General features: G+C 38.5%; 1 protein-coding gene across 1 annotated transcript in view; it reads right to left on the bottom strand.

Moving 5' to 3' along the window:
• Positions 1–12,621: 12,621 nt before the first annotated feature.
• Positions 12,622–26,883, bottom strand: part of trim8a (tripartite motif containing 8a) — a 31,869-nt gene continuing 17,607 nt past the window's right edge. The window contains exons 2-6 of the mRNA XM_048204083.1: positions 19,796–19,891; positions 16,618–16,851; positions 16,057–16,088; positions 15,844–15,959; positions 12,622–14,416 (exon numbers count right to left, since the gene is read on the bottom strand). Of these exons, the coding sequence (XP_048060040.1) occupies positions 13,788–14,416; positions 15,844–15,959; positions 16,057–16,088; positions 16,618–16,851; positions 19,796–19,891 (1,107 nt within the window). The 3' untranslated portion in view covers positions 12,622–13,787. The remainder of the gene's footprint in view (positions 14,417–15,843; positions 15,960–16,056; positions 16,089–16,617; positions 16,852–19,795; positions 19,892–26,883) is intronic.

Genomic DNA, 26,883 nt, shown 5'->3' with positions numbered 1-26,883 from the left:
TTTTATTTACTCTTATAGTCCAAGTTCCCGCTGACTTGCATTATACCACTGACAGACGGCAGCGGTTGCAGTTAAAAATCATCATTTGTGTTCTACTGAAGAAACAAAGTCACCTACATCTTGGATGCGCTGGGGGTAAGCAGATAAACATCAAATTTTCATTTTTGGGTGAACTATCCCTTTAAATCAATCCACCTTAAATGCATATTTAGTAGAATCGCTTCCAGTTATTTTACCTCTACAAAAACAGTCCATTATGCTGCTTGATACCGCAAACTATTAGTTGCTGTAATTTTATTCCAATGTATTATCATAATCATAAACACACTGTATTGTAACGCAATTAGTTTTAGCGTGTACTGCACTTTGTTATTCTTCTAGTTATTTTCCTATAGCCGCTAATGAATCGGAAGTCATCTCTCTATCTATCTTTGAATCTATCTATCTCTGGAGAGAGGCAGATGTGGGCAGGTGGTAGTATCACCCTGACCTTGTGTTCCACTGGGGCTCTCCTCCCCCTCAGAGGGCAGGGCTAATGTCACACCTCCGTCAAACCCTATGTTGCCATGGCAACTGATCCAACTGCTTTATGGTCATGTCAGAACTGTTAAATGTGTAGAGACCTGCTGTTTCATAAATGCGTAAAGGCACTGCATGCTTTTCTCCGGAGCTGGCAGTGCACTTAAAAACAAATTGTAGCTATTGATACCTTACTCTTGGTAACTGGAATTCATAAGCTTACTTGGAAATCTAATGCCTGATTGACAGACGAAGCACTCAGAGATGTTGTGGGTTCACAAGAGAACTCATTCCTCAGAGTATACATTCACTCAATTCATTGCTTTGCCCAGTCTTCAGTCCAAGCACTCAGCAAACACTGCACTCTTAAAACATAGAGACACAGGGTGGGTTTTAATGCACTGGGAATGTCAGCACATTCATTTGCAAATCAGTGAGCAACAGACATTTGCCGCTGTTGAGTTCGTCCGCTGAATGATACCAAACGGGAACTCTCCACAGAGGCCACCTGGGCTGTGAAGGACATGGTGATGAGGTGTGTCATCTGCTGGTGAGGCTGACCTCGAGCTTCTGAACAGGGAATTACAAACAGTTAGGAGAATCCTGTCGTCATCATCATCAAACCTGCATGATTTTTCTCCTATTGAACACAATAGAAGAATGTTTTGTCCATATACAGGGAAACTCAGTGGGGTCCAAAACAACACAGGACTCCACTGACTTTCATTTTTAAGACAAAATGGCCTGGTTTCAGAGACAGGGCTTAGATTAAGCCAGGATTTGACCTTAGTCTACCTTAGAAAAACACAATACTGGTGTGCATCTTGAGACAAAACAATGGCACTGATACATTTTAATATATGTCAGTGCAATTTGCTTTCAGTTAAAACAGTTCAAACATAAATTTTAATCTAGGCTTAAGCCTTGTGTGTGAAACCAGGGTAATGAGGGTTAAAAGACAATTAAAGGGGTGGTTGATTATGATTTCACTTTTTTAACTTTAGTTAGTGTGTAATGTTGCTGTCTGAGCATAAACAACATCTGCAAAGTTACGACGCTCAAAGTTCAATGCAAAGGGAGATATTTTCTTTTAAAGAATTCACTGTTTAAAGACTACAACAAATGGCTGGTAGGGACTACAATGAGCTTCTTCCCGGGTTAGTGAAATCACTAACCCTAAAATTTACATAAACCCCGCCCCCGAGAACATGTAACAAAGGGGGTGAGGCCATGTTGGGCTGCTTTAGAGAAGAGGAAGAGTTGTTGTAGTAGAGTGTTGTTGCCTTCATTTTACACCAGACTGCTTCACAAACGAGGCTCAATTCAATGCCGGATTTGCACAAAAGATTAACATGAGTTGAATCAACTCCACAGCAACTACATAAATTTATCCACTAACCATTCAGAAACGTCCAGTTTCATTCTAAAAGTTGTAACTTCTTCCTGAGTCTCTCCATCAGTGTCGACTCCGGTTTGAACAATGTAAGGCTGAACACCGTTACTGACAATCCTCATTTTGGCTGCGTGAGATTCTCCAGCTTTGTTGTTGTTGAGCAACCGAAGCGTGAGCTGTTAAAGCTCCGCCCTCTTCTGGAAAGGGGGCCGGGAGTAGCAGCTCATTTGCATTTAAAGCAGTGGTCTCAAAGTGCCGGCCCGCGGGCCATTTACGCCCCGCCCACCCCCTCTACCCGGCCTGCAACTGATCTCAAAAATAAAACATAATCCGGCCCGCTAAATTATTATTATTATTATTATTATTATTATTATTCTCTAGTTGCTACCTGTCTGATATGCAAAGTCGCCGTTCTATGGGGCATTCACATATCGCGTCACATAAGCGGCCGCGCCGCATTCTCCTTTCCAATGCGCTTTCGCTCCAGTGGCGTCTGTCGTTGCTATGCAACCATGAGCCGCGCTCTCAATCGCTTCTATTATGAGCGCGTTTGCCTAAATTACAGTAAAAGCACTCGACTTTAAGTCATGAGCGCCGATTTAAACCACCGAAACGCGTCCGATGCAGCCATTAAACGTTACCGATGCTCAAACGGCATCTTGGACAAATGTGGCCCAGCTGTGTGAGCACAAGCGCTGCAGGTGTCTGTCAAGAAACAGAGGAGTGTACAAATGTATTCAGGGATTGTATTTGTTCAGTACAGTGTTGTTCAGTGCAAGATTTTAATGTTATTTAAGCTAACATAAAGTAAGGGAAAATACTTCCACTAGATGTTAAAAACTAATAATGTATGTAACAATGAGATTTTTATTTTTTTGGCAAAATAAAGTTGAGATATAGCTCCAGTTTTTTTGTTTATTTCTGACCCTTCCACGCCACAAGTGTTGCTGGTTTTGTTCCTAAATTACTGATTTTTTATTCCATATATCTTGTTGGATGTGAGAAGTCGCACCAGACTATTTCAATTAATAGTATTATATTAGTAATAGTATTATATAATTATATTACACTCTGTAACAATGAGAGAGACACTGCTGTTTACATTTAGTATGGTAAATAAGATATTTATAGTATATAAAAAATATTTTAGTAGGCCTAATGAAATTTGAAGTAAATGAGAAATAATGCAAAGGAAAGTAAATTTTCTGAAATGTTGCACTATTTTGCGCTTGAAGGATAATATGGCCCTCCTATGAGGTGTCAATCACAGAAACGGCCCCCCGACAATTTGAGTTTGAGACCCCTGATTTAAAGGGACACACACAAAAACGGCGTGTTTTTGCTCACACCCAAATGGGGCAGATTTGACAAGCTATAATAAATGATCTGTGGGGTATTTTGAACGGAAACTTCACAGACACGTTCTGGGGACACCAGAGACTTACATCTTGTAAAAGGGGCATTACTGTATAGGTCCCCTTTAATACTCATCAATTTAACTGCAATGATACTATTGGTTGAGAACAAAATCTGAAATGAATTGAGCTGGATAACTCTGCAACATGAACACTATTACTGAACTGAGTCAACGTTTAACTGACTTTAAATAAATAATGACACTCGTGCCTTCTGTTGAACTAATAGCTGAAATGAACTTGTTTTATAATTGATGAACTTTGCAACATTGAGTTATTGAACTGAACCGATACGACACTGAACGCATGTTTCATAATTCGTATTAATGTGAACCTGCTTTGAAACAATCTGTCATTTAGAAAAAAAAAAAAATCTTTTGTGTTCAAAAGAAGAAAGAAAGAATTACAGCTTTAGAATAACATAATAAACTTTTTTGAGCAAACTTTTTTAAAGTCACCATGAAATCTAAACTGATAATTCATATTTTTTATGGAATGTTGTTTATTATTAATAATTTATCTGTTGCACATCTTCAGTTTTTATTTAAATTCATGTGCCTTCAATCTTTTATCAAAACCTGAACTTGCCTACATCTCTTTGATCAAGGGTGCTTCTCATTTCTAATTTGTGCATCCTTGTTTCCTTTCCTCCCATCTTAGCTCCACCCCCTTAGGATGTGAGGGAAGGATACACCTGTATATCCTCGCTCATGACTCCTCAGGAAGCTTCATCACTTCTCGTCCTTGTGATTAGAGGCTGTGTCCCAATTCAGAGGCTGCATCCTTCAAAGGACTTGGTCTCTTTAAAGCCGTGAAGGCTGGACTGAGCGTTGTTAAATGGGACGGTCTAGTCTATGGAGGACTGTTCTTGTCGCCTAACAACTGTGACAGCAGCCATTGATAAGTGGCAGTAACATCTGTACTTGACTTTTTAAAAAAAGTTATATTAAACTCAAACTAGTAGTTTTTAAGAACTTTAAGTCTCTTAAAAAGAAATATCCTGTGTTCAGGTGGAAAATACCATCATTTTGTGTTTAATGCTGAATATTCAGACATGATGAATCCTACTGAAAGCATGCGATGACCTTCCGATTACTAACTTTTGCCTTTTTGATGACTTTCCCATTTCCTTTTCAGCATGTGTTGTCTTTTCTAGTAATCCTCCTGGCTTGATGATTCATAACCACGTAAGTAGCAATCTGTGATTTTTACAGTAAAAGTTGACACATTTCAAAATGAACATTGCAACACATAGATGGCTGTAACTGCACGGGAAGAGAGAGCTGTGCCTCAACTTTCAGTGTAACCATGTCTAATGAGACAATGACATCTTTCATTTACAGAACACAATCACATTAACTGTTTCAGTTTGAAGGGCCTAATATTTCCCATGTGTTATCATTTTTCCATATGGAGAGCTCCAGAGCAAGTTTACTCATGTCTGTTTGTGTAAGAGAGAGAGAGTAAGGAATGGAGATATAGTGTGTTTGTGAGCGTCAACTCATCAGTGTATCACCTCATTGGTGTGTATTTGCCTGTTCACTGGGGTGTGGTCTGATCCACTTGACAGCTGTGTGTTACCATGGCAACCGTGTGTGTGTATGTGACTGCACATGCCTCAGTGTAGAGGTGTGTTTTACTGCTGTTGCTCCACCGGGAGCCTGTCAGCTGTTGTGCAGCTGCCGTTGCATTAGCAGGCCTGAAGCCCCGCGCGTTTATCCATCTTCCCTATGACACATCACACTTCTAATGCCAAAGCCTAATCAAAGACATCCACACACAGTGCAGGGCTTGTCAGGCCAGCAAATGCTACAGAGATCTTCTGGTTTCATATTCCTGTAATGAGTAACTGGAGACGAGAGGGAAATCTGCTGCTCTGGCTGCCCTCTTTGTTACCTGAGTATCTCCAAATTATTAACACTGGAGCCTGGGAATTCAGCCTTCAAACAGACGCGCAGTGTTTCCTGTAAGCCTAACTGCTACGCCTACTTCAATGTTATATTTAACCAGGATTTTTAAATCCTTGGTATTAACAAAATACACAGATATGAATATCAGCTTCTTAAACGAACAGTTCAGCCCTAAAAAAGTAAAAAAGAAGTCAGCATTTACTCACCCTCATGTCAATCCAAACCTGTATGGTGTTTCTTGGAGCTCAGATGATATCAGAAGGATCATGTGACATGCAAATCTTACCCCAAACTTTTGAACGGTAGTGAATAAGAAATAGATCATTTGAGAGCTGCAGTAAAGGGGAAAATTATCCATGAATAATGACAATTTTAAACTGTTTCGCACACAAAACTATCATATGACGTATCGTATAATTTGTCATCTAATGTGTGAACTATTTTTGTTTCATTTTGGTGTTTTTTGGTTAGTTCGATGGCCTGGTCTCACAGACAGGGCTTAGATTGAGCCAGGATCAGGCCTTAGTTAAATTAGGACATTTAAGTAGCTTTTTTTAAACTTGCCTTATAAAAAACATTACTACAGCGCCCCGCACAAGACATGCAAGAAAAAAAATGTAATCGTGCGCACAATTTACTATTTCGTTCCCTCGATTTATAAATCATGCGCATGATTTCGAGGGAACGAAATAGTAAATCGTGCACACGTTTTAGTAAATAAAGGGAACAAATTGGTAAATTGTGCGCATGATTTAGCCTATTATTTTTTTCCTGCATGTCATATCCGGGGCTCCGTACATTACTGATGTGCAAGGCAAAACAATGGCACTGACATATTTTAAGATATGTGAGTGCAAGTTGTTTTCAGTTAAAACAGCTCAAACATGCGTTTTAGTCTGGAATTAAGCTTAAAGGGGACCTATTATGCTCCGTTTTACAAGATATACTCAGGTGTCCCCAGAATGTGTCTGTGAAGTTAAAGCTCAAAATAGCCCTCAGATTATTTATTATACCATGTGGTAAATACCCATTTTTGAGTGCTAGCAAAAACATGCTGTTTTCGTGCATGTCTTTAAATGCAAATGAGCTGCTGCTCCCTGCCCCCTTTCCAGGATATAGTGCTTCCTTCCTTCACAGCTCCCCATATTCTGCCAAATACTAACAAGACATTTGCTTGGTTTTGATTATCATCTATATCACGATCGCTATCAAAACCATCCCTGTTCACACAGATCCGCGAAAATGACTAAAAACGCTGTATTACGCATACCAGACAAGTAGTTGGCGATGTCACTTTGTAAAGAAAGACATATGCATTCTTTTACAGGGCTCTGGCGCCAAACATGCATGCTTATCCACCTTATTTTTACAGTTTACTGCACTTTGATATTCTTCTCATTTTTTCCCTATCCACCTTATTTTTCAACGCAGAAGTAAGCTGTTTTCTGTGAATGTGCGAGACTGCCGATTCATTAGACTCCACATAACGAAAGTAATATCAACATGCAGTAAAAGGTAAAACTGTTTGTTTGTTTGTTTGTTTATAATTAAGACAGTACATTAAAATAGTATGCTAAGAAATACTAGTTTGCAATATCAAGCAGCATAACGAGTGTTTTGTACATCTAAAAATAGCTGGAAGTGAATGACACCGGAAGCCCGACACATTCATTTTACAAATGGCCGCGTCCGCACTTAAATGAAAAATAAGGTGGATACACACATTCACAGAAAACACGTCCCTGACAGCAACATACTGACGGCACAGATCCGGCCCACATCTGGTCCGTGTATAAACCACATGTACCAGATGAGGGCCGAATCTGAGCCAGACTATGTTGCTGTCTGGGGTTAACTAAACACATAATACGCATATGCAAGGCGCCACCATTTTCTCAGATTTGCATTTTTGCTGTTTACACGGTCAATGTTAGCGTTTTCAAAAACTTGCACTTTGTAACACGTTTTTTAAAAGTTTGTGTTTTCAGGGCACCAAAACTTAGGCCAAATGCATAAAAAAGTTTTCCATTTTTAGTTGAAAACAGTGTCGTGTAAACAGTCCCTGGAGCTATATCAATTTAAACTTCTAAATTATAATTTTCTGAGCCACACATCGGAAGCACACGCACAGAAAGCTGGCTGACACGTCTCGCTAGTATTAAACTAACTTCTCTTTCACATTTTATTGTGCTTAAACTGCCATATGCACACAAAGTTCACATAAACATAGTTGGTTATGTCTGTGAACGTAAACAGGAGGCACAGAAATCGCATGTGTATATTAAATCTGTGGCGCATTCCCTTCACAAACAAAACACTCACTGCATCTTCAGCGGCTCAGATGTCGGGAGTACACGGAGACTGTTATGTTCACTCTTACATCCAACAACAAAACACCTCAATCACTTACCAGACATTCTTGTTGCTACAGCTGCTCCAGTGTCGGGAAAATGGTGGACAGTGTACAACTCGTTCAGGGTGGGATCTATGCTAATACGTCAACAGTCTTGGGCGGGGCCTGTACAAAGTGAAGTCACTTTGAACAGAATCTGCAAACGGGTTGTTCTGAGACACTGCTTATGATTTATTTTTTATCATTATAGAGTGGTTGTGTACACACACATTTATGTTTAAACACCGTGTAAAAGTGAATTTTGCATAATAGGTCAGTCTCCTTTAAGCCTAGTCTGTGAAAGGGGCCATAAGTGTATGGAAAAGATCGTTGTGAATATCAGTGTTGCCAAGTCCGTGGTTTTCCCGCAGAATTGAGCTACTTTTAAGTTGTTGCAGCGGGTTGATCTCTGAAGTACCCAGAGGCCCCTGCAGTTCTCCTGCCTCTGTTACTCCAGGACTGGCCTCACAGGCCCTAAGAGGGATTTTGGATTATCCGTCCTGGCTTTAGGGATTGGAGCTGCAATGTGCTGGATAGCAGAAATCTTAATTCTGCATGGTAAATAGATTATTGAGCATGTGAGGCACTGACAGACATTCCAATTTGGAAGTTGCCTCCTCTCTTCCCTATCGTCTCCTCCTTATTCTGAAAATCATTAAAAAACTTCATCCCTTCCCCCTCTTTCCTTCTCACTCTGTGGTATCAGAGTAAAGAAATGTGAGAAGCAAGAGAAACAAAAGCCCTGCATACATCTGGTATTAACATCTGTCTCAGATTTACAGCTGAAGTGGTCAGCACTAAATACAGGTGTAAATGAGGCCTACAACGTCTTGTGATCCAAGCACTCAAAATACATTTGATGGTACGCATGTGAGCGTATTAAATTTGTAGGGTAAACTCTAATTCGTCTTGAGGGATCCAGTATAGCAGCGATGGACCACCTACTCACCTTTTGTCTTATGGAAAATAACCATCTGATAAAAAAAAGAAGCACATACAGTTTGGCAGCACTGAAATGTTAACAGCTTCAGCCTGCTCTGTTTTAGGCAGAAGGTTTCTAGGAATTTGTTTTTTGTTTTGTTTTTGAGAAAGTGTATCATTTCTGTTGTTCTCCTCTTAGGACTCTCATGGCCTGTTCACACACCAAAGCCCTCTTTACACCTGGTAGTAAGATGCGTTTTCGTCGATCGGATCAAAAGTGGACGACGCTAAATACTGCTAAATACGTTTTGAGCTTGTCCACTTTCAACCACTTCCAGAGGTAGTCGAAAACGCATTTGACCAGATTGCTTTCGTAGTGGAAACGCTCATGAGGTTGAATGTGTTCGAACAGCCACAAAAGACCGCCTACTGACTTAATGCATAAACATTATGGGAAGCGTGCTAGCCAGACGGGATTTATACTTTGTTGGCTGGAGACCCAAGTTTGGTCTGAAGGTGAAAAATGTACCAATCACAATGTTCTCTCACCATTCCTGATTTCTAACACGCACCCACAGCGTTCGGCTGGACTTTCGATCCATTAGATTGAAAGATCTGAAAAAGCCATACTTTTACTGCCCATAGACCCTCCGCTTGAAGAAATCAGGACAGAACGGGGTTGAAAGTGGACAAAAGAGACGGATTAAAATACCAGGTGTAAACAGGAGCGTCTCCCTCATCCACTTGTGATCCGATCAAAATTCATCTTAATACCAGGCATAAACAGGGCCATACATACGGGTTCTGTATTAAAGGGTTAGTTCACCCAAAAATGAAAATAATGTCATTTATTACTCACCCTCATGCCGTTCCACACCTGTAAGACCTTCGTTCATCTTCGGAACACAAATTAAGATAATTTTGTAGAAATCCGATGGCTCCGTGAGGTCTGTGTAGCCAGCAATGACATTTCCTCTCTCAAGATCGATTAATGTACTAAAACATATTTAAATCAGTTCATGTGAGTACAGTGGTTCAATATTAATATTATAAGCGATGAGAATATTTTTGGTGCGCCAAAAAAACAAAATAACGACTTATATAGTGATGGCCGATTTCAAAACACGGCTTCAGGAAGCTTCGGAGCGTTGTCATTGCTGGCTATGCAGGCCTCACTGAGCCATCAGATTTCATCAAAAATATCTTAAATTGTGTTCTGAAGATTAACAAAGGTCTTATGGGTGTGGAACAGCATGAGGCTGAGTAATAAATGACATTATTTTAATTTTTGGGTGAACTAACCCTTTAAGCAGTAGATAAAGTATTGAACAAAAAGTGTTTCTGTTGCTACATGAAAACATCGTAAATGTCTGTGTATTTGACAAATAGTGCAGCTAATCCACTTAATCTGCGATAAAGTACGCAAACACAGCGCAAGCATCACTACGGGAAGCAGAAAGCGCTTCACGTCTCCATTTTCAACTCCCCCACTGCATGCAATCAGCAAATCGTGTCAATCGGTTAAATCCAGCCACAGCTGAAGTCAAACAAACCAACTATTTTGCTAAGCATGTTTGAATCCAGAACAGACTAATTGCAAGAATCCAGACTGGCTGAACAGGCCCTCAGTGTGTCCGCTCTCTAATCTGCAAGTTCTCAAACTACATTAAACATGTAGCAAAACAAATCTGAAAGTGCAAATGTGATCAACACCAACAAAGCCTTCATCGTGGGACATTGTTTCCCCCTAATAACTGGGCAGGTTTTAATAATTGATGGCAAAAGAAGAGTAAGCAAAAGTGACTGTTGCAGAAAAACAAGAGGCTTTAGACTACAGCTGGTCTGTGCTGGGCTCAAAGGGTACAGAAGACCTTGAAGCCATTGTACAAACATGCCCACACCCTCCAATTTTCACACAATCCCCATGTTTGAGGCGCTTTTTATATTCCTTTTCACTTCAGGCCTCACATACATCCGTATGTAATCACATGTATAGAGGAGTTGAGCCAGGCAGCCTCTGTTGTGTCTTGCAATCGATCCTTCCGGAAGGCTACAGTCCTCCCACGGGCTGCAACGAGCCAGCATGAGCAGCCAGCGTGATTAACATCATGGGACGGCAGAGCTCAGAAAAACAAACCCATTGTGGAGCTCTCGCGAGCATATGGTGTGTCCACCCACAGCAAGCAGGAGGAAAAAAGAGGGTAGAGTCTAGTCAGATTTCTAATTGGTCACAAATTGTTGACTGTGCTGGTCTGAGAGCGCAGTAAGAGTGAATGTATGGGGTTTGTGGGAGGAGAGGGGCTGGAACATTACACTTTATAAATAAATGATGAGCTGCTCTTCAAGCCTGATTACTTCCCCCATCCCCTTTCTACTCCAGCCAGCCCTGCGCCCCCATCCCACCATGCTTTAATGGAAAAATGTGACTGATGCCCCCATTGACCCATGAGGAAGAGCTGGAAAGTCTGGCATCAGTCCTTAGGCTGCTATATTTAAATGATTTAAAAGTGGTCTTCGCTTCTTTCTTTTTTTTTTTTTTCAGAAGCCACATATTTCGCTCCAGTTTTCGCTTCGGACTTGCCCATAATGCTGTTACTATCTTGTAAACAAATGATTAAACTTCCTCACGAATGATTAACTTCACTTCAAACATAACCTCCAAACCTGTTTTGATAATCAACAACAAGGTCTAGGGGCAAATGATCCAAGCCAAAGACAAACAGGGTCATGCTTGATTTGTGGGATTTTCGTTGGATCTGCAACCCGATAACATATTTTAGAGCTTGGCATAACTAGAAAAATGTATATTCATATAATATATAGTATAAAAATGTCAATGGTGTTACAAAATATTGTTAATTTACATGATGTTTCCAGGTATAGAAATCACATTTTTCATCTCATATATCCAGGTTTTTCAAGACAGTGGTAACTCTGGTTCTTTAAAGAAAAATATCTTGATTTTTAGTTGTTTTAACTTATTTTAAAGGGGACCTATTATGCAAGATTCACTTTTAAAAGGTGTTTGAACACAGATGTGTCAGCAGTATGTGTAAACAACCATCCTATAATGGTAAATCCACCCAGTCCTTTTAAAATTCCCCTTAAATCATAAACAAGTCTCTCCAAACAAGGGGTTCCAGATTTCGGCGACAGAATCTGCCCTATTAGCTTAGCTCCTCCCCTGAGTGAGCACAGTCCGCCATTTTTATCTCCTCACCAGAGCGTTAAACAGCAGCATTCAAGTAACAAATGTATTCTTATTCAAGTTATTTAACCAAGAGCAGGGAGTGACTTTCTGTTTTCGTTTTGTTTGGTTCATATTAACAGCATTTATAGCTGTAAGTACTGTATATTATGCTGCTTTCACTTTAATAGACAGATCTAATATACACATGCAATTTCTTTATTTGCTGTTTATGTTCACAGACATAACCGACTGTGTTTGTGAACTTTGTGTTTTTGACATAACCTTGTGTGTATTTGACAATTGCAAATGCAAAAAAACGTGTAAGAGAAATCAGTATAATACTCATAGCGCTGTCTGACAGCCAGCTTTCTGTGCGCATGCTTCGCATATGTGGGCTCAGAAAACCATATATCAGAAGTTTAAACCATTTAGACACATGCAAATAATTAACTTTCATGATGATGAAGAACTGCAATGTCACGAGAGCATGGCCGTGATAGAGATGATGTTTTTGGTAGAGTATCCGAGACACGAGGTGTAGGCTCCGCCCTCTTCTGTAAAGTTGCAGCTCATTTGCATTTAAAGACACATGCACGAAAACAGCATATTTTTCCTTCCATTCAAAAACGGGCATTTGCAACACGGTATAATAAATGATCTGTGAGGTATTTTGAGCTGAAACTTCAGACACATTGTGGGGACACCTGAGACTTACATCTTGTAAAAAGGGGCACAATAGGTCCCCTTCAAGTCACGATTAGAAGCTTTCTGAGGCCCCTTGGTTGCGAATCACTGCATTAGAAGCTCCATAGTTTGAGCCACGACTTCTGCCAGCAAAAAGAAAACTACATTGCAAAATTACAAAAGAGATTTCGCACACGTCTGTTTAAACCAGCATTTAATACTCTTTTGAAGCACATTTATTTCGATTTCCAAATGTATGCAGTCCATCCAGTTTTCTTGTATAAAATATGTGGAAAAAAAGTCAACTGTTCTCTAGTCTCACTCAGTTGAGTCTTTTTGGAGTTCTGAGTGCACAGAAAGGCTTTCCTGCATGCCTACAATCACAAACAGGAAGATTTTCAGCATGTTCATGACAATCAGTGTTCCACGGTGACTACACAGGGCTTCACCGACTAAAACAGGAAGTATATCTACACCGTTATAAGACTCAGAGGTGTGTATAGGCACCAATCATCCTGAACATGCTTCACATTTGCTTAAATGCAGGAAATAACATTATCTGACAGGAAGCAGAATCCAGAAGTACTTCAGACGCAATAGCTCATGACATGCTTGGTGGAACCTCTTTGAGTGAAGCCTCCAAAGAACCTGGACTGAGTTTTTGTACTGATCTTTTACAGCCTACCGAAAATTAATGAAAAATATTAATACATAATTGTAAACATAACAGAAAAACAAGAACTTCTGGCCTCTAAGGAATGTAAGTAACACGTCAAACCATAATTGCGGTTACCTGTGGAGCGGTTCAGCAGAAACTTAAGCCCAAAATCTCAAGGTGCAGTAGAGGTGAAATGATAAATAATAAACAGACTCTATCCCTCTTTTTTAATAACAATATTCCCCAGCTACTGATAATAAAACTGTAGAAGTTTAATAGCAATGTTAAAAGGAATCTTTAGCACAACCAACCAGATTCCCGATGCCCTAAAGGCAGGAAGAGGGGAAGTGAAAGGAGTTAAAACTAACTCCATGTACAAGTGATCATTATCTGCTCTGGGTCAGAACCCTCTGCAATTATCCAAAATCTGTTTGTAATTTGAAAAACTCAGCTGGGTCCCGCCTCCACATTTCTCAAAGAAAGATTCCCTTATTATTTGACTCAGGGACAGACAAGGTTTTAATGCTTAAGTTGGAAGAGATTGGTGTTTTGAAGCCGAGAGGCTTGCATTGCATGATAGAAAGTGCTGTTTTCCTTTTAATTGTGATGTTAACAAGCCTGATTTTGAAAAACAGGCGGGAAAAAAAATGTCTATGAAGGAAATTATCTGAGTTATCGGAGATAAACCGGAGATGCGGTGGAAGGTTAACTGGTGACGTATGGTTTAGTGGAAGATTGCCCATACAATCCATAGAAATCGGGGTGCCTGTGGCTCTGTGAGGCGTCGATCCAGTCGTGCATGGAGAGCCCTTGGAGGGGCTGGGACATTGAGGCCGTGGAGGGCAGGGGGTGCGAGTACTCCTGTGTCCAAGGGAAAGATCCCGAGCGAGGGTAGGGAGGATGGCCGCGGTGGTTCGATATGGAGGGGACGCTAGAGCAGTAGCAGTTGTCCATCGTGCACATGAGAATCTTACGCCCACCGTACTGTGGCAGCATGGCCTGCTGGGATGAGCTGGGATTGGGGTAGTCAGCTGGAGTAAAAACAGAGCTGGAATGATGGACCGACTGGGCGCTGCTGCTACTGCTGAGGCCTACGATGTGCTGGGTGGAGCTACAGGGAGCCATGGGCGGCTGTGACGTCGGCCCGTCGGTGGAGCTGGAACCTTGACCCAGGAACTGCTGTTTGCTCATGGGGCCTGACGAGGAATCCAGCAGGCTGGTGCTGCTTTCAGGGAAGGCCGTGGAGTGTTTGCGTTTCTCACCCCCGGAGGTATTCGCACTGGAGGGGTGGACAGATATGCTCTGGAGGAAGTGTGAGGGAGTACTGAATGGTGCTGGAAACAAGGGGACAGAAGATAAAGAGTTTGATTTGAGGAAAAAAACAACAACAATATGTTGAACAGAAATGTTTTTGCAAGCCAAGTTAGTGGTTCTCTGTTGGGTCAACTCCCAGATTTTACTTTGGATATCACGTAACGACAACAAAAAACAAGAGCAAAAGTTGTTTTTTATATAAAAATTTAAAAAAGGTCCTCAAAACCAATATTTATTTTTTCTTAGGGTACGTTTAAACGACAACGACATACTAAAAATGGATATGTTTTTTCTTTGTGTTTTTCTCGTGCAGATAACAACGTTGTCAAAACGATCCCCAATCACACGGATCCGCGAAAACGACTAAAAATCCTGTGTTATGCTGCCAGGCCAGTAGATGGCGATGTCACTTTGTAAAGAAACACTATGCGCCTATAGATGGAACCAAGCGTGCCACACGAGTCCTGAAAAGTGAAGCCAAAGCGTCCTTAGATGGCTGGATGCAGTAGCTCATAAACCCCGCCCTTTCCATGTAATGTAATGGGGCGTGAGACAAACTAAACAGTGAAATTACACATCAAATATTATTTTTCCAAAGATGGTTTCTGTCATTTTAGGCAGTTTTTAATCACACTGATGTTAAAGTGTTCATTCTTTAACTAAGTTTGTTTTTTATTAGTTATTTGATGCTATAAAAATGCGGGTTTTGATGTCATGATTGACAGCTGGATCTTCGGGAGGAGATTGGAGCTTTAATTTCTACATTTCCAGAACTGTTCATTTCACACCGACATAATGAGTTGTACTGCAGTATTAACCAAATCTGCAGGGGTGTGGGTGGGACCTTGATATCGCGGCTCACGCTCACTACTGCGCAGACTCGAGACTCAAGATGTCAGTGCCGTATTGGCACACTGGCAGCTTCAGTTACTACAATGGAAGAGAGTGAAGGTGCGTCGTCCATCTTTTTTTACCATCTATGGATGGAACACGTAATATGCATGCGCATGAAGTCACCGTTTTCACAAATTCACATTTTGTTGTTTACATGAAGACGATAACGGTATCGTTTTCAAAAACTTTGAATCTCATTTTCAAAAGTTAGCATTTTCAGGCCCCCAAAACGCCATTGTTATGTGAACGAACGGCCAAAACGCATAAAAAGCTTTGTGTTTTTTGTTGAAAACAGTGTTGTGTAATCGTCCCCTTATTTCTTCAATGTTTTATAGGTTTTTGAGATTTTTGAGGATGAAGGCATTCCAGGGTCAATGACGAATAAGAGATAATGAAAAAAATCTTTATAATCTAGTAAACACGTTCCAAGAATTTTTTTATTGATGTTGGTTTCTTATGAGTTTGGCAAACTTTTTATACCAGAACCCATGAACCAACTAGAAAAGTTGTGCGACCCACCATTTACTGAGCCACTGAGTACGTTTTTACTTACCTTCCAGTATTTTTCTCAAGTTCTTTTCCTTTTTTGAGACTTCAGACAGGAATATTTTAGAATTAAGATGACCCACTTTGTAAGGAGGCAGAACACTGCCTGTACATGATGTTGATCTGTAAAAAGACCATTTGACATCACCAGATTACTATATATTCAAAAATATTTAATAAAAGAATTCAATGTCAATACTTCGTTTCATAAAGGACATACCTATCCATGAGTATTTTCACTGGTTTTGTGTTCTACAAAGCAAAAGAAAACAGAGCAAAATATTAATCTTACTGCAGTCTACAAGCTCCTGCTTGACTGCCTCTTTGTCTGTAAACATGGAAAAATCTGGAAGTGCAGATATGCTGATAACAACCACACACACAGACAGGGAAGCATTTCTCACAGGTATGGGCACATTCACACTGTGTATTTATGAGAGCGTGTGGGTGAGCGCAAGGGGATTTCTAGCAAAAGTCAAAGGAGTGAGTGCTTAAGGAAATATTCACTATGTCCGAAACCCAAGACAGCTGCCTTATTGCCCAGTCAGACAGAGAGCGCCTTCATATGAAGGAAACTGGTTTCAGAAAGACTTCCAAGAAACCATGACATAATGTTTAATAATCAAAAACTAATTTTTTTCTAGCTAGACATGGAATCATACATTGAAAACAATAGAATTATGAATTAAAAGTCCCCACCCACAGGACTAGGATATCATAGGCCGTTAAGGATGACCAGATGAATGCATCTGTGAAGGGTGGAAAAGTGAATCGACCTCACCTTCATGATGTTAATATTCTCCGCCTTGTCAAACACAACTTGGACAGAGCTGAGCAGTTTCTTGGCCTCCTGACGGCGTGCATTGAGCTGGAGGGTTTGGGTTGAGTTCTCCTGGCAGTATTTGGTGTGTGCTTTATCCAGCACCTCCAGAGTTCTCCCCAGGTCATCTTCTAAGAGCTGGTGCATTTTGTGATACTGCACACGCACCTCCTCCTTCAGCTGCTGTACCTTATCCTGCATAACAAACACAGGATGCACATTGAATTTCTATAATTTCCCTAAATGTAAAAACCTTAACAAATATCTCCCTGTAGGAAAGAAAACACAGACTTTATCTTTTTAATGTCTCATTTGTTTTATAGACAGCAGTGAAATTAAATGGAAAATAAATGAATTGCCCCTATTTATGCTTTTTCAGATACTACCTTTCATGTTGTGTATTATTTAGCTGTTTATGAATGTAAAAGGTCTGCAAAGTTTTAAAGATCAAAGTGTTACTGTCTCCCAAAAGAAAGAACAGATTCTGAACTGCTGAAACGAGTAGTCAGAAATTCCAGTCTTACTTAATGCTCAAACCTACGTAGGTATCTAACAAATTGCATAATGCCAGCCTATGGTCTTTTTTGGCTGCCCGCAAACAGCGTCTACTATGACTCTCAAACACTGTAGTTGCAGCTGAAGCCTGGAAGAGTTTGGTTTGTGTTGAGAAGACACTTCTTTCTGTGCTGCAAAAGCAAATCTACTTTGCATGCACTTCCAAAGGATGAGGACTCGGGCTTGTTGTACCATCCACCCACACCATCGTTATAATTTTTAATAGTAATAAAAATCAGTTCAGTTAAAAAACAGACACTGCAATTAAAAACTGAACAAATCTGCTTAATGCAGCATGAGCCAAACGAGAGTTGCAGTACAGATCTGCAGCAGGAGTCAGATTTCATTTATCACGAGAGTGAGGAGCTGACTGACAAGACAATGGCGGAAATTTTTTGGATTTTTGCAATATTTTGGATTTAAAACCAGTGCTAATAGGGAACCTGCAAAGGATTGGTTGTGTTTTTCTAGTTGTTGTGTTTTTCATTAAGAATAATAACCCACCGTTCAAGCAACTGCCGCCCCGGAAATTGGCGCTAATTTGAAAGCGAAAGCAAAATGCGCAGCATTCATAGTCTATTGCCGCGGAGCATTTTCAATTAATTTCTATGGAAGCTGAACTTAAACTGACACTATCATTACTGTTCGTATCACTGCGTTTACAAATGCTAAGAATATCCGAAATTCAGATATGGTAATAGCCGTTTCCTTTCAGACACGCGCTGTAAGCGGTAGACCAATCACAACAGACTGGGCAATCGGACCAATCAGTGTAGAGTAGGCTCTCAGAAAAGTGGGGTTTAGAAAGACTGAATTCTTTATCAAACCGTTTCAGACACTGTGAGAAAAGAGCTGATGCTGCAATGTATATTATGAGAAAGTTAGTGTTTTTTGACCTTAGATGGATGTAAAGTTAATGTAGGAGACCTCAAAAACAAAACAAGGAACCATTAAAATAGCATAATAGGGGCACTTAAGTTTTTCCACTTCTCAGATGTTTATCCTGAGAAAAATCCCAATTAATTTCTCATCTGCTGTAGAGTTTCAGAAGAGGACATTTCACAATGTGCCAAACTGTGCTCAGATTTTACCAAAGTTGGCAAAGTCTGCAATCAAATGGCATTTATTTTAATATAAACTTCATTAATATTCTCCCAAAAGCAAATGATCTGGGCTATACCATCCACATTGATTTAATAGCTCTGTATTATTCATGTACTGTAAAAATGATCACGACAACTTTTAGAAGAAATATCTGAGACAATGTTGATTAATGAATGAACCTGAATTCTCCAAGTAAATCTTAGTAGAGCTTTGAAAGGTCAACCGCTGAGCAACAGCAAAAATTAGCGAAATTCTACTTCCCAATAAAATAAAAAAGGTAGAAAACAACAATGTACATCTGATGGTGTAAAAGTGCTTGTAGTGCAACTTACTAAACAGACCTTTGAAGGGTTAATAGCCTATGAGATGCACAAAAGATTGAAATGTATCTGTGCCATCTAAATGATATTCAGAAATCTTCATATACTTTCACAAGATCATCTGTAACCACACACCACCTTTTAATTTTAGAAAAGCTTGTATACAGGGTCCAAAATTAACTTTTTTACTTTACTGGCCATTAAACTGTATTTTGCTGATATATTTGTCGTTATGAACATAAAATTACTAAATTCATATTCAGTATCATTTTAGTATTATTTATATACTAAACAATATAGTTATATAGCAACTTTAATAGTAAATAATATACCATTATAGTATTATAGTGTTTATTAATATTTTTTAGTGTTATTATAGTGTTTAAGATTAAACATTTTTGTTATGTGCTGTCATTTTTATACGTTTTTTTTTTTTTTAATATTTCAGTTTAGGGTTTTCATGTAATATTTATATTGTACTTTATTTTAGCTTTATTTCAATCAACGAAAACCATTTTTAATAGTTTCAGTTAACAGTAACAACACTGGCAATATTTGTGTGAAAATGTGCAAGTCATTATGTCACTCGATATGAGTCAGTCACAAAAAGTTTGATTTTGTTCTCGATAATTTTCTTTATTTAGCTTAATGTGAGAGCATTCCACATGCATCAGCACAACTTATCTATCTTTCACTTTTGTTTTGGCATTTTAAATAAAAAATAAATTACTTGTTTTGTCAGAAAATTTTATTCTGGTTCATGTAAGCATGTTGAACGAAACGTGTTTATGTATTTGATTGCATTAGCTTCCTTTGACTTTAATTTTAACTTATTTTGAATATTCATTGTCATTTTCATATCTTTATGTTGTAGAATTGTAGAAGCTAATGGGGATCCAAATCTGAAATCTGGGGAATTTGATCTGACCTCTCCTTGACACTATTATTTTGTAGTACAACACTTGTCTAATACATTTTCCTTAAAGACAAAAATAAAACTGCAGACAGGAAGAAAAGGCCTACATACGGTTTAAGCAGAGACACTGCCATGTCATACCAAAACCAACCTCTTACATATTCATTAGCTGCAGTAGAGGGTGAGGGGAGAGACAGAGTAAGACAGAGGTGTGTGTGCTCATGTCGTATCAATGTGTCTTTACCTCCACCAGTACTTTGTCAGACTCCAACTTATACAGCTGCTCCTCGATGTCTTTCACTCGATCGTCAATGCGATCCTGCTGCTTCATTAACATATGCTGGAGGGAAGAAAAAGACAACACAAATCAAATTTTTTTTCCACAGATCCATGATCTGCCAAACTCAACAAAACAGAATGACTCAAGGTTCAAGGAACTATTTTTAGAAATATCTGTAACTCTTTACAATAAAGTTCCATTTACATTAGTAAACATAAACTAACAAAATATACTTACTTTAGTAAAAACAGTAAATTGTACATAATTACAAGCAACAAACCCTAAACCAAACCATACTCCTAACCTTAAAGGGGTCCTTAATTATGATTTCACTTTTGTATGTAATTCTTGCGTGTGTAATGTTGCTGTTTGAGCATAAACAAAATCTGCAAAGTTACGACGCTCAAAGTTCAAGGCAAAGGGAGATATTTTCCTTTACAGGAATCACTTTTTAAGGACTACAACAAACGGCTGGTAGGGTCAACAACAAGCTTCTTCCCGGGTTGGTGACATCACAAACCCCAAAATTTACATAAACCCCGCCCCCGAGAACACACAACAAAGGGGGCGGGGCCATGTTGGGCTGCTTTAGAGAAGAGGAAGAGTTGTTGTAGTAGAGTGTTGTTGTCATGCCGTCATTTTACGCTGAACTGCTTCACAAATGAGGGTCAATTCAACGCTGGATTTGCACAAAAGATTAACATGACGGCACATGCTAGTGGATGAGTTGAATCAACCCCACAGCAACTACATAAATTTATCCACTAACCATTCAGAAATGTCCAGTTTCATTCTAAAAGTTGTAAGATCTCCATCAGTGTCGACTCTGGTATGAGCTGTTAAAGCTCCGCCCTCTTCTGGAAAGGGGGTGGGAGCAGCAGCTCATTTGCATTTAACGGGACACATAAAAAAAAATGGTGTGTTTTTGCTCACACCCAAATAGGGATAAATTTGACAAGCTATAATAAATGATCTGTGGGGTATTTTGAGCTGAAACTTCACAGACACATTCTGGGGACACCAGAGACTTACATTACATCTTGTGAAAGGAGCATAATAAGTCACCTTTAATTCATATTTTTGTTATATTGTATTTGTCCTATTGTTTGTAATTTGCTTCTTTTTTCTTATTTTTAATAACAGAAATTAGATGAAATAACGCAAAACTATATAGTGATATATATATATATATTTATCGTGAAATAAAATTTCTCATATTATGAAATAAGAATTTGGTCATATCACCCACCTAGTTCATGGTAATTACAACATTTACTAAAACATTATTAAAATCAAAAGTTGTATCTGTTAATATTATTTAATGGACCTGAACTAAGAATGAACAGTTGCATTTGTATTAACTAATGTGCTCATTGTTAGCTAAATTTTAGTTAATGCAACTAAAGTAATCTAATAGGACCTTATTGTAAAGTGTTACCAAAATATTTTTAATTTTAAAGTCAAACTCAAGCTAACAAAAGCAATGTATTCTTCTCCATCTACTCCAAAATACGACCCCAAACATCCCACAGGCCCTCTCTATAACATCCCAAAAAAAATCTTATTTCAGAAAATGAGTGAAACAAAACATGTCGGCAATGAGACTAATTCATCAGAATCACGTTTGCTGTGTGATTCTGCCTGCTATTAGGTGTCTGGACAGGTTTTAAATTGGATTCAGAGGAAGCCACTAACCCCAAAGCTCCCCCATCCCCCAGCCAAATCAAAGCCTGACAGTGTGCTGAAGCTTTTATAATCCCCTTTATACTCGGTTTCACATGCCCACGACAAGAACACTGTACCTCACCACACCAAAGTCCAGAGGATGCTGAATAACAAGCCAATTTAGTCGTTTAATCACACAAACGTCCATGCAACATTCAAAAGGCCGATTGCAAAGGGAGAATTCAGCTGTCATGACAACAATAACGCACATTGTGCATGCACGAGTGTGCGCATTAATAAGTGTGGAAATTTGAAGCAGAGCGAGAGGGGGCAAGGCCGTCTCAGGCTCTCATTTTGCTCGCTATCTCTCCCTTTGTTTGCACGGCTTCTTTCAGTGTCAGTGACAGATTGTCATGTTATCCCTGCATAGCGAGATGTGCACGAGACCGCTGCAGGATCTATAGGTCACTTGAGAGGAGAAGCATTCTTGGGGCCTACAGCAACTGGGCTCCTGCAAACCCCTGCATGGATGCCAAACAAACAACATCTCTACAGTCAACAGTTAACAGCACTCATTGGTCACCATGGACACAGATACAGTGCAACGGTCCGGTAAAAGTAAAAATCTTATTCATTTTCTCCTTACAGACATGCCATGAGCTCACAAGACAGTGTCACGTTACCTTTATTTAAAAAAGTTTAAATGCCAAATTAACAATGAAGTACTACACTACCCACAATTATGAAGTGAGATCCACCAATCAGAGAACTTGCTGTATCACTATATATTGATATACTACATACTGAACCTGTTAAGTTTTGTAAGGGAACACCCTGAGGTTTGTAAGTTGATGAAAATCATAAAAATGTGAAATTAAAATAAATAAATAGGGCTGCACAATTAATTAAAATAAAATTTAAATTGCAATAGGGCTTAGTGCGATTATCAAATTGCAAAGTTCTCACTAGCAGCTCATGATCCAGTGTTTTCAGTGTCTCAGAGAAGCTCAATTCACAGAAAATGCTGCTTTACTTTCACATTCGCATGTCCAACATTTTTGTTGATATATGTTTGCAGCATTTTAGTAAATTTGTACTAAAAAGTGTTTATAAATCTGTTGAAAACTAAACAGATTTCACAGGCCTCCCTGCAGTTTTCCACTAAAATAAAAGCTGGATTGTTTAAAGGTGCCATCGAACGTTTTTTTTTTACAAGATGTAATATAAGTCTAAGGTGTCCCCTGAATGTGTCTGTGAAGTTTCAGCTCAAAATACCCCATAGATTTTTTTTTTATACATTTTTTTAACTGCCTATTTTGGGGCATAATTATAAATGTGACGATTCAGGCTGCGGCCCCTTTAAATCGCACGAGCTCTCGACTCTATCATTGCATAAACAAAGTTCACACAGCTAATATAACCCTCAAAATGGATCTTTACAAAGTGTTCGTCATGCATACTGCATGCATGCGTCGGATCATGTGAGTATAGTATTTATTTGGATGTTTACATTTGATTCTGAATGAGTTTGAGGCTGTGCTTCGTGGCTAAAGCTAACATTACACACTGTTGGAGAGATTTATAAAGAATGAAGTTGTGTTTATGAATTATACAAACTGCAAGTGTTTAATAATGAAAATAACGACGGCTCTTGTCTCCGTGAATACAGTAATAACCGATGGTAACTTTAACCACATTTAACAGTACATTAGCAACATGCTAACGACACATTTAGAAAGACAATTTACAAATATCACAAAAAATATCATGTAATCATGGATCATGTCAGTTATTATCGCTCCATTTGCCATTTTTCGCTATTGTTCTTGCTTGCTTACCTAGTCTGATGATTCAGCTGTGCACAGATCCAGACGTTAATACTGGCTTGTGTAATGCCTGGAACATGGGCTGGCATATGCAAATATTGGGGGCGTGCATATTAATTAACAATATTCATTTGTATTTTCAAGTAAAATTGTGTTACAATACTTTTTTCTTATAATTGGAGTTATTGATAATAATATCAAAAATAACATTCTTTTTGCCTGATGTTTCAGCAGAAGCAATATAAGACATTTTCTTTTGAGAATTAATGTTAATCTATCATAGTTCAAATCGCTATATGAGGCAAAACAAATATTTTTTGTGACCATATCATGCATCCCTATACTATAAATAAATTATTTTAAAATAAAAACTATTATTTTATTTATTTAACCTGCATGTTATGTGACCATTAACTGACATCAGAGAACCGTGAACATGTGAATGTGTTGTTAAAATTATTGAAACATTACAAACATTATCTTCTCTGCAAAGGATGCTTTAAAGGGTTAGTTCACCCAAAAAGGAAATTTCTGTCATTAATTACAATCATGTCATTCCAAACCCATAAGACCTTCGTTCATCTTCAGAACATAAATTAAGATATTTTTGATGAAATCTGAGGGTTTCTGAACAACACATAGGCAGCAACGTCATTGCAACTTCTGAACTTCAGAGAAGCAGTAAAGACATAGTTAAAATAGTCAGCGTGACTACAGCGGTTCAACCTTAGTGTTGTGAAGCAACGAGAATACTTTTTGTGTGCAAAAACAAACCAAAAATAACGACTTTCTGATGTAGAACACAGACAGGGTAGAGAAGAAATAGTTGAATAAAGTTGTTATTTTTGTTTTGTTAAAGGAAGGGTGAGGAATGACATGAAGGTGAGTAATTAATGACAGAAATTTCATTTTTGGGTGAACTAACCCTTTAATCTCATAATGCATTGTGAATACGCTCTGAACAAACCCAAGATGGTGGACAAAGCATGCAAAATGTGTGTTAATGTTTATTGTTAATTCAACTTAATCATGTACTGATAAAACAAAGTTATGTATTTCTGTGCTAATTAGTGCATCACTTCATCTGCTTAGAAGTATGTTAATGCCAAATTCAACGTCAACTGTAATTTGATCTCTCCTGAGCTTTGTGCGGGAAGCTCTGTTTGTGTGTTGAGCGGAGCTGCTGCCCATGTAGAGCGTTTCTTTTCAGTTAGCAGGCTGTCATTAAAGCCAGCAGTCTATGTAGGCAGCAGACAGCAAAACAGCTCACTACATTCTGCAACAAATCAATAGTTTTTAAACAGATGAGTGTACCACAGCCTAGGTCTTACAGACTAGCATTTCGAGCAGTGGTATCACACTTAGTCACTGATTACACACAGTTATGAGCACAGGAAACTGTACATCTTCTGCTCAACAATGGCCAAAGCTTCACGCAAGACGCCAGCAGGAAGTTGCAGAAAATTACTGCACTCTTGGTGCCATTTAGCTTATCAGCAATCAAAAAATATTTAAGGTTTTTAATTTGTTACAATTGTGGGTGTACAGATGAATGTATCAGTGTGCTATACATCTGCGCGAGCGCTTCTCGTTTCAAAACGCGCAGATGTGCAGATACGATCTGTCAATCTCTTTTGATTCGGAGCACGGAAGGTAGCATCTAAAGAATCTACTAACTTCTACAGACAATTAACTGTCTGTGATAAATGCAAGCCATTTGATTGCAGATACGCAAAGCCTGATGATAGGCTTGTTGATGGCTTTTTTAAGCTTTAAGGTGAAAAAAGATGCAAGCTCAGACTGAGACAGAAATAATCTGGTTTTTGTGGGGTAGTGTGAGGGGCGTGTGTGAATTTCACAGCTAAATACTGGATAGGAGTTGATTTATTTCTGCAGTTTGTAAGTGACTCAAAACAACCTACATACATTCACAGCAAAGACAAAAGGTCAGGCATCCTGGCAGTTAAATGTGAAATGTGTGAACAGCACACTGCTCTGAATGCATAGTGAAGATAACTTATAGTTCACTTGTAAATGGAAAAAACTCACATGCACTTGACGGTATTCATTTATAACCACAGATGAAAAACTTTGACAATTTTCTAATGAATGTTGCATGATTTCATTAAATGAATAACAGTACAGATCCGTTCAAAGAAAGGTCAGTACAAACACATTCAGATCTGGCATGTTCCTTTGTGTGCTGTAAGGAATACAGCATTTACCCTAGTAAAAAAAAAAACCTATACCAAAAATACATTCATTTCATACCAAGTATACTTCAAATCCATTAACAAATTTATTGACATACCACTTAAGACTTACTGATACAAAATTATAATTAAATTTGATTTGGAGTATTTCTTTATTGCACAATGCACATTTCTTAATATTATGCCTAAAGAGTGTTTTAGTATCACTATTAAATGCAAGATATTTAAAGTGTACCTAAAGTATACTTGCAATAGTTCCACTTTAGCACAATCAAATATACTTAAGCAGGCTATATCTTTAGTTGGACCTCAGAACTACTTCTGCACAATTAAAGGGCCGGTTTCACAGACAGGGCTTAGGCTAAACCAGGATTAAGCCTCATTTCAATTAGGGCATTTAAGTAGCTTTTATAAACATACCCTAGAAAAAAACATTACTTGTGTACATCTCGAGACAAAACAATGACACTGACATATTTTAAGATCAGTCAGTGCAAGTTGCTTTCAGTTAAAACAGCTCAAACCTGAATTTTAGTCTAGGACTAGCTTAAGCCATGTCTGTGAAACCAGGGGAAAGTGTGTTAAGTACAAAATTTGTTGTTCCAATTTAGCAGACTTTAAGTATACCAGTTTAGTTTACCAAAAGTACAATTGCAGGGTATTTTTCAATATGTAAATGTATACTTAGCACAAAATAAATGTATTCCATATACATTTTAGTTTATATTTTATTCACTAGGGTAGATCTGATTCATAAACTATTATCTAATATATCATGAAAAGTAGCTAAAGAATGAGTACATATAAATTTACATTCCTTAAAATTGTGACAGCATTTACATAACATCATTTAGACTCCTTTAACAGCATGGCAGGAAGTAATTAATCTCAGTCCATTTTATCATTTTTATACATATTGTGTTTGTCTGTGTTGTGTTGACTGCATTCATCACTGACTACAACCATCATTGACTAAAACCATTGAACCATCAAGAGATTTTATATATATATATATATATATATATATATATATATATATATATATATATATATATATTTTTTTTTTTTTATATGGAATATGAATTTATCAACTAGCTAGCTGGTGCCTTATGAGTAACAACAGAAGTTGCTTGCAACCCATTCTGGCACAGTTTTATTATTTTTCTATAACTTATTTCTATTTAGTTTTGATGATTTAAAGGTGCCGTAGAACGTTCTTTCACAAGATGTAATATGAGTCTAAGGTGTCCCCTGAATGTGTCTGTGAAGCTTCAGCTCAAAATACCCCATAGATTTTTTTTTTATTAATTTTTTTAACTGGCTATTTTGGGGCATCATTAACTATTCA

The sequence above is a fragment of the Megalobrama amblycephala genome, linkage group LG10, assembly GCF_018812025.1.
Source record: "Megalobrama amblycephala isolate DHTTF-2021 linkage group LG10, ASM1881202v1, whole genome shotgun sequence".
Lineage (NCBI taxonomy): Eukaryota > Metazoa > Chordata > Actinopteri > Cypriniformes > Xenocyprididae > Megalobrama > Megalobrama amblycephala.
This window is presented reverse-complemented; position numbering and strand designations above follow the sequence as displayed.